Here is an 8742-nt window from a genome sequence, read left to right on the forward strand (position 1 = left end):
GTAAAATTTAAAAAATGAAAGGAACCGAAAATAAATACACAAAAAATAGAGAGACTAAAATGAACTTTATAAAGAAAATTTGTAATTGTCCACTTGATTTCCCCATGTTTTACACTTTGTTCTTTGTGTCTTGATTTTTTCCTTTTATTTAACAAATTTCATAGTCATTAAATTGACAAAAAAAGATGCAATCTAAAAAAGGTTTGATGTAAAAAAAAAACCTATTTTTTATGAGTGAGTGCATATTAAATGAATAATAAATGTATATTATGTTTTAATTTTTTAATGGAGAATGTATCAATTTTTGCTTTTTAATTTATTAAAATAGCACATTAAAGCCATTGAAAAGTACCTAAAAAGCATCAATTTGATGTTTTTTTAGAAGAAGAAAAAATTTTAAAAACCATTTTGAAAAGCATATTAAACGCATTACCAAATACACCATTAATCAAAAGTTGCACTACCACCTGAAAGTCAATTTGTTGGAGAAAGTGTCTCATCCCTTTGTTTTAAATAAAGATAACAATGAATATCCATTAGTCATGTTTCTATTATGTTCATATTTTATCTATCTATTATTTTTTAAGTAAAAAAAAATATAGATATTCATACTCTATTACTTGGATTTCAGATATTTATTCAGGTATTTATTACTCGAGTACTATTTAGTATTTAACATAAAATAAAATAATAATATGTGTGTTTGTGTGAGAGAGACATGTATGCATATATTAAATGACAAAATTACAAATGTTATACTATGTGTTATGATAATAGTGGGACATGTATAAATTATATTAGATTAATAAATTTAAATGTTATGTGTGTATATATATATATATATCGGGTTTGGATAGAATTTTATATCAAACTTATTAGCAATATTTACATTCTATTCATTATAAGATAATTATAAAAAAATAAAATAAAAATAAATCAATATATTTGAATTGGTATCTAACAGGTTCAGGATAAATTGTCCCTGGTTAGAAGCCAACTCGAAATCCATTTCAACGGCTAGCCCATAGTTCAGCTTTGATATCATCACAGCACCCAGCACCTGCTGGTTTTTAGCTTGCTAGTCGGGTCAATCTTTTTCTTTTTGCTTGTTAGCTGGGCCATTTCATTTGGAAATGGATTTTGAGTATCTGTTTACATGCAAGTCTCCGTATTTTTAATTAACCAACCAATTAGCTAGGAATGAAGCCAATATTTACCATCGGCAAGCATGCATTGTTTACACAAACATGCATATACTCCTCAGTTGAAGGGGAAAAAAAACAGCGAAAAAGCATTGAGATTCGTGTTGAGCAATGCCGTACGTATCTACGAGATAATCATTCTATTCTTGCACATTTTCAGGCCATTTTATTTCTGTACATACACAGACATAGATGTATTTGATAGAGTACTAATGGTAGAATTATGGTAATTCTTGTCAGATAAATTTCTGTCAAGCACAGCATGCATCCACAGCTAAATGCTAATGATGATAAGAGATGATATGAAGTTGAAGTTGATAGATCCGTAGATATTGTCAGCCAGCTACATTTACTTCCTGCCAGCAAATGTTTCCAACATTTTTTGGTGCAGGAAACGAGCAGCTTCATGATACTGTATCCACTGGAATTACTTCATCATATACTCTTTCAGTAGCCTTCTTTGCCTAAATCAAACGAGCGAATTTGGAAAAATGAACAAGATGAGTATAGATTGAGGTAGCACTTCACAGTTAGGGGGATGATAAATAAAAAAGGAAAAGGAAAAGGAAAATGTAAGAGAAGCACACAGAAGAAGGCTATCTTACTTCTTGCTCCCAATTTGTACGAATAGTAATAGTGGCAAGAGAAAAAACTTGCACGATGAGTGCACATATTATCCCCAGCCAAAGGCCCTAGTGAACATTTTTAGCAGAGAAAAAAATATAATGAAAATAAGTTGCTTTCAATTCAGCGAACATGATGAATAACAGCCAAAGGCCCTAGTAAAAAAATTTAAGAGAAGGAAAAAAGAAAAGAAAAAAAAAGAATCCATACCTTTCCTCCAACATGAACGACAAAAGCTAATAAAATTGCAATGGGGATTCCCACCAAATAATATGATCCAAGATTGATGTATGCACCAATCTTCTGCCAACCACATCCTCTGGCAACGCCTAAATGTTCATAAACAGAGTTTATTACAAATTATCCGCGTGATCCTAAGTATAAGTTCTAAAAAATAATGCTCTTAATGCTAGTAAATTGTGACAAAGTGCAGAACCTGAAAGAACACATTGGAGTCCATCTAAGAAGTTGGATGTCGCAACAACAGGCAACATGACTGCTACATAGTCAACAACTTCTATGTCATTGCTATAGGCGTAGCCCCAAACATTGCGAATCAATATCAAGACTATTCCCACCAAAATGCCTTCAGCAACAGCAATTGTGATGACAACGCGAACTGCTAATCGTGCGAGGTATGGATGCTGTGCTCCTAACTCATTTGAGACTCGGGTGCTACAAAGAAGACAATCAAATCGCTCTAAAAATTATCTAAACAGTGCAACAAGGCAGGGATCAGAATGATGAAACTTGTCATATAACTATTTCCAGTTCAGCATAACTTGCCTGGCAGCACCACTTAGTCCGTAAGGGATCATCCAAACAGTTGCAGCTGTATTAAGGCTGAGAACACAGATTCATTAAAATAACAAAATTGCAAATCATCTATGATATCCTCTAAGGATTCACAGGTTTTCAGAAAAAAATGGTCATTGAAGGCTCAAAACAAACCTAATAGAAAGAACTGAAGTCTCCAATTCTGGATTAGGGAGCAGACCAGACATAAGAACCATCGATTCAAAAGACCACATTTCCAAGCTGTTTTTAAAGTCAGCAAAAAATATCATAATCTAGTGATTAGGGTTAGATATGTGATTATTTCTATTGAATACAAATGAAATATGTTTACGAAGAAAATTTACCAAACCATAACAGCTGAAGGAATTGCAAGCCTCATAAAATTAACAATATCTTGGAAGGCCTCCTTTGAAAAGCCTGTCCAAGTTTTTGAACATGAAGAAGAGAACTTGACATAAAGTACCAAAAGTAATACATTGATCCAATAAGAGAATGAACTAGCCAATGCAGCTCCTATATATCCAAGGCCAGATTTGAAAACCAGAACCCAACATACAAGGATGTGAAGTAAAGTCGTGATTCCTGCGCATAGCATCATCGGAAATACTATGTTCTGAGTCTGTAAGAATTTGACCAGGCATTGAAGAAGACCATATGCAAAAAGGCTTGGGATCATGAAACGAGCATACAGTCCAGCTTCCTCTGCTATATCTTTTTGTTGGCCACAGGCAATTAGGATAGGTCTTGTGTTTGCCCAGATGATGGCGAGGGGTATGCTAACAAGTAAAAGAACAACCATGGCTCTCTGCATGTGTATGCTGAGCATATGAAACTGCCTTGCTCCATATGCCTGCCCGCAAAATGTATCAAGCGCACTTGCCATTCCCAACTATTTAAAAAGCAAATCAAGACAGTAAAGAATTTATGTATGGTCAGTGGTAAGAACTAATTTCGTAAAAGAATCCAATCTGAATCAGACACTCTGGAAAAAAAAAACAAAGCATGAAGATATTATTTTACGAATCATTTAGTCAGAAAAGTATAGTGGAGAAGCAATGAAGCATTCAAAACCATTTCAATCTGCTCCCGTTAGATGCTAAAGGATCTGCATTAACTGAGGTCTGAGAGTATTGAACAATTTAACTGTTTAGTTGTTTCCCGATGGTTATGTACACCAAATATATCCAACATGTTGCAAAATGATGCAGCTTATGAATGAAGCTCTCCATCAATGTCCCAACAAAATTAAATTGTCAGACTTTAATTGATGCAACAGCAAACTAATCTGATAGAAGCCATTCAAGGCTTCAAGCACTTAGAGGCGACACTTGCTATTTAGTAATTACCACTTTTTCAAGATATAAATTCGTGTTTTCAATTTCCCACAATACATCAACAGCAAGTCCTCAACCCCGCAAACCAGATTATCAGCTCTCAATGTACTACTCCTATAAAACACTCACTTTCACTTTCATGTTTTAAGAGCTGTATTAATGATTATGAAACAAGTTTTGGTCATGCTTTTGAGCAAAAATAACGATATTACTGTGATTTCAGCACAATCAAGACTTCAGTATATATAGCAAACCAGATTTTTGTTTCATGGCCTTTGTGGGTTATTCATCATTACATTATTAGAAAACTAATTGTTTGTGGCCTAGTTGGATCATTCATCTCATCAAACCCTAACTATAGCCTAATCATTAAAAAAGAAAAGACAAAACCAAAAGAAAACAGTACCTATACACTACATGTGAAGCATATAAAAACAAAAAATGGGCCTACAGTTTTTTTTATGTTTTGATTAACTTGGCAGAGGGGGGCTCTTTAGCACGTTACACCTCGATTTCTTGCATAACATCAAATATTTTATTCCTCATTCCCCTGGATAACATTAAAGATTTCCCTCTCCTTTAATTTTTAATAAGGAAAGGGACAAATTGTCACACTCAGATAGCCTTTATAATAATAAAAGTATTATTATCACATGTCTTATATGGAACGACTGACAGAAAATATATATTAGTTAATAATTAGGATGCCAAATGACTGTTTTTTTCAATTCAGGCGGCGATAATGCTCCAAGGGAAGCCATGCCCTTTGGACTGTATGACATAAACCACAGACAAGGACAAGACAAAAAGAAAAATATATAAAATAAAATACTCAGAAGACTTGGTAGAAAGGGAGAATCAGCCCCTATCAGACAGTCTGGGAAATCACACTAATAAAATTGAAGGAAACTGATTTAGGTTGGCTAGTAGCCAGAAATATCCAGTTCTTTTGCTTGCTATCTTTTAGTGAGGAGAACATCTTATGCAAAATATGATCACGAGTATCTACGTTGAAAACGCCTGATCAAACATCTTAAGAATTTCAAGGGATCTGTTTGCTAAGGCAGATACAGCTGCAGAAGTGCCCTTGAACATCCTACACATGTTACCAATTAAAATCATACAACGTTATAGAGCAACCTAACAGTATTGTGGTTGGATGAAACCATTATATATAAACCATTGTTCTTCTTTAGTACTGCCATCAAAATCCATCTTTGTAGGTATTTAATTCTACAAACAACTGTAACACGGTTACGTAAAAATTGCATAGCTTGAATCCTTTCAACTCAGAACACAATCAATGCTAAAGATACTATATTTTTCACTAAAATCTTACAAAAAGGGAAGTCATCGAGCACTTGCTCATCACATTTTTCAGTTAGCATCCATCACATACTGTTATATCAACTGATCAAACAGTTCTAGTAGAAGTGTGTCACTTTCCCTGGTATTATTTACAAACATTTTGATAAAACAAAAAAAGGGGAAATAAAAAGAAAAAGAAGCAAACTTACCAAAAGGCTGAAACCAGTGACACTCGCAAAGGAAGTGGCCATTGAAGCACCAGACAAGCTTAACTCACCAAGATGACCTACAAACATCACAGAAATCATTTGTATACAATATTGCAACAGACTCACAGATATTAAAGGACCTGCTAGCCATAGCTGCCTTTTCACTTCTTCAAGAATCTCCTTCTTGCTGATACCCCTTTCTTGGTTTCTTTCTTCGTAAAGTCCGACACCGTTTCCTTCACATAAAGGTGTATTAAGAGACAAACTTTGCTGCTCTCTCTCCATTTTCTTTCAAGTGGGAGATTTACAAAGTGGAAGATAAATGTTCTCGCGATAAAAGACAAGTGGTCTTGAATCAGTATGTGTCGATGATTAAAGTTATAAAGTAAAAAAAAAAAAAAACTATCATTATAATAAGATAAAGAAATTAAATTCCATCAGTACGTATGACAAAATGACCATAACTGAAACGAAGACAAAAACTTTAACGCAAATGGCGGTCGTCAATTTCGGAGGATGTAATTATCTACTGAACCAGACAAATTACTCGGTGGATAGAAATTAAGCGGTCTTGTGCTCCCTTTCAATTCTAATCATTTGAAGTTTATACAAGGGTTTTTTCAATAGGCATATGTGATCTTCCTTGCCATTAATCATAAAACCCTTCAATTATTGCATCATGTAGATATTTCTCTCTAATTCTCTACGTATGAATGCGACAAGTCTAGTCACTAAAGATAATAGAATTTTAATAGAATTATGCCTAACTATAGAAAAAAAGAAATACCTTATTGAAGTCAACACCGGTCTATATCCATCTAAAACCAGCCAAGTTTTGTATGTAGCATCTTCTATCACAGGGATACCATCCTTTTTCTATAGATCCAGTTACAGCCACCTATCTTCTTTCCTTAAAGAGGTCGAACAAGCTACCAAGTTTGATTCTTATGTAGTAATTCCATCTCTTTATGCAAGACAACAACATTCTATAATTAGCACTAGTAATGGCATCCATATACGAAGAAGGCTCATCAACATCACATGTATCTTGTGCAATAGACAATTCATAAGCAACATAATTAGTACTGTAAAACTAAGCACGATTTGGTGTTTTCTTGGTCTTTGTCCTCTTTTCTTTAACAATATCATATTGTACCTCTTCCTCGTTACCATCAACTTTAATATATATCTATACCTCTTTAAGAACCTACAACTAATTTAAATCATGATGATTATGAGTAATATCTTGCAAATGACTGTGATCACTATCACTTAACTCCACCTATTTTGAACAATTTTTTTTTAAAAACAAAATCCATAACCACTAATGATGTGAATTAGCGAGCATCACTAGAATCAATTAGTGGTACTAATTGAGTCTATTCTCTGAAACTAAGAGGATCCAACAATAATTAAATAATCAGATTTTAGATATTTGGATTAACAAGTTACAAAACTGTCATACTATATGTACTATTTAGGCTGTACATGGAGCTACAATTGGAATTTATATGATTCTATAAAAAAGTAGCCATATATAATATTTACTATTCCTCTGACAACTCAAATGGTCAACCGGTTCAGATTGATCAAGTCAATTGGTTGACCGATTTTTGTAAATTTCCAGGTGTTTATTCTTGATGAACAAGTGGTTGACTGATTCACTTGGTGTATCCAAGCAATCGACCAGTTCAACTTAAAACCCATATTTGACAGTTTTAAACCTTGTGAATCTTGAACTGATTAAATGCATATAAATTATTTAGCGCTGCAATGTGAAGTGTATGGATTCATTTTAATTTGTGTTATCAAGTAAGATATACAGATTTACACAATTTGCACTAAAATGAATTCTTAAGAACTAAGTCTTCACTTGCTTTGCATCTTGGACTTATTAATTAATAAGAATAGATATAAAAGAAAAGGACACCCCTATATTTTGCAATATAATGCCCCTTAGAGACTTTAAAAATTGACAACAATCTATACATATATGTTTTCCCCCTAATCATATAATCACCTGTTTTATATGTATTCTTTATTTTTGCTAATTCTCTCCCCCTTTGTCATCAATGAAAAGGAATAAGAAAGCATAACAAGCCATAGAGAAATTGAATATGAAAACATGCCATAATATTCAAAATGTAATTATCCATTACAAATTGGGAAAGAAAATAAAAAAACATAAAGAAAATTAAATATATAAAAACATAAAAATGCTTATGGCACAATCGTCTAGGGTTGTGGATATCGAGAGAGTAGATTATCATCATAGTCTTGATATTGTGTAAGTCACTTGCCATATGATCTTGATTAGCTATAATGTGAGCTTGAGAGTCTCAAAGATAACTCATATCCATCTCAATATGGGCTATGTGATCTTCCATCCTAGATCTCTATGAATTAGTATCAATATCTTCAAAAAAGGAAGTTATAAGTGGCTTCTTAAACATGTTAACAAACTCGTCATCACCACCAACATGTAATTCTTCTTCATCATGCTCTTTCTCAGCATAAGCTCCCACTTGAATTTTAGCGACCCAAACACCTTCCTCATTTAATAGAAATTTCATTTTAGTTAGGGTTATATTATTTATTTCCATTGCTTGCAAATATGATTTTCTATCCGTACTCATTAATAAAATACTGCAATGCTCAAATATAAATGTCAAGGCTTGACCATAGGGAAGATGCTTTTGTTTCTGATCGTTAGCCATGATTATATTTTGAATTATAATATATGGTAGATTAATAAGCCTATTTTTAACTATACAATCAATCAAGCACATGTCCATGAATGTGACCTCATCATAATACCCTTTTTTAGGCAAAATATTATATGCTATGATCCTATGCAGTAATCCAGGTTGTAAGAGCACGTCTTGGTTCTTAATCTTTGCTCTTGGAGAAAAATCATTCCTACAAGTATGCAAAATCACCGATTCATCATATATAAAACCTTCAATTATAGGAATTATGTTGATTTCAAAAACCTTACGACTTTCATTTGAAATTCTTAAGATATCTACAAGCATTTGATGGTCGAATTCAATATGTTTATCTTGTAGTATACTCACAATCATAGGCTCAACATTAATCCTCATATTTGAAAAAAACATTCTAATAAGCTTAGGATAACTGGGTTTCTTTAAAAATAATAAATTCCTCCAACTTATAGATGCATACATTTCATTAATACCAAAGGCATGCAAATCAGTTATTAATACTCTTTTAATAGCTATTGACCTATTTGCAAAAGAATTAAGA

General features: G+C 33.0%; 1 protein-coding gene across 3 annotated transcripts; it reads right to left on the reverse strand.

Annotated features, from left to right (window-relative positions):
- Positions 1–1340: 1340 nt before the first annotated feature.
- Positions 1341–6145, reverse strand: LOC133678724 (protein DETOXIFICATION 16-like). Of its 3 annotated transcripts, none has more exons than XM_062101189.1 (9): positions 5616–6145; positions 5476–5552; positions 2969–3513; positions 2778–2864; positions 2613–2669; positions 2263–2501; positions 2037–2155; positions 1808–1894; positions 1341–1666 (listed from the first exon to the last, which is right to left on the reverse strand). In XM_062101189.1, the coding sequence occupies exons 1-9, from the start codon at positions 5758–5760 to the stop codon at positions 1607–1609; spliced, it is 1416 nt and encodes a 471-aa protein (XP_061957173.1). In that variant the 5' UTR covers positions 5761–6145; the 3' UTR covers positions 1341–1606. The 3 variants fall into 3 exon arrangements, with proteins under 3 accessions (XP_061957173.1, XP_061957175.1, XP_061957172.1); XM_062101191.1 differs by lacking the exon at positions 5616–6145 and adding an exon at positions 5298–5405 and having other exon boundaries at positions 5476–5612; XM_062101188.1 differs by having other exon boundaries at positions 5476–6144.
- Between the last annotated feature and the right edge of the window lie 2597 nt (positions 6146–8742).

The sequence above is a fragment of the Populus nigra genome, chromosome 18 (assembly GCF_951802175.1).
Source record: "Populus nigra chromosome 18, ddPopNigr1.1, whole genome shotgun sequence".
Lineage (NCBI taxonomy): Eukaryota > Viridiplantae > Streptophyta > Magnoliopsida > Malpighiales > Salicaceae > Populus > Populus nigra.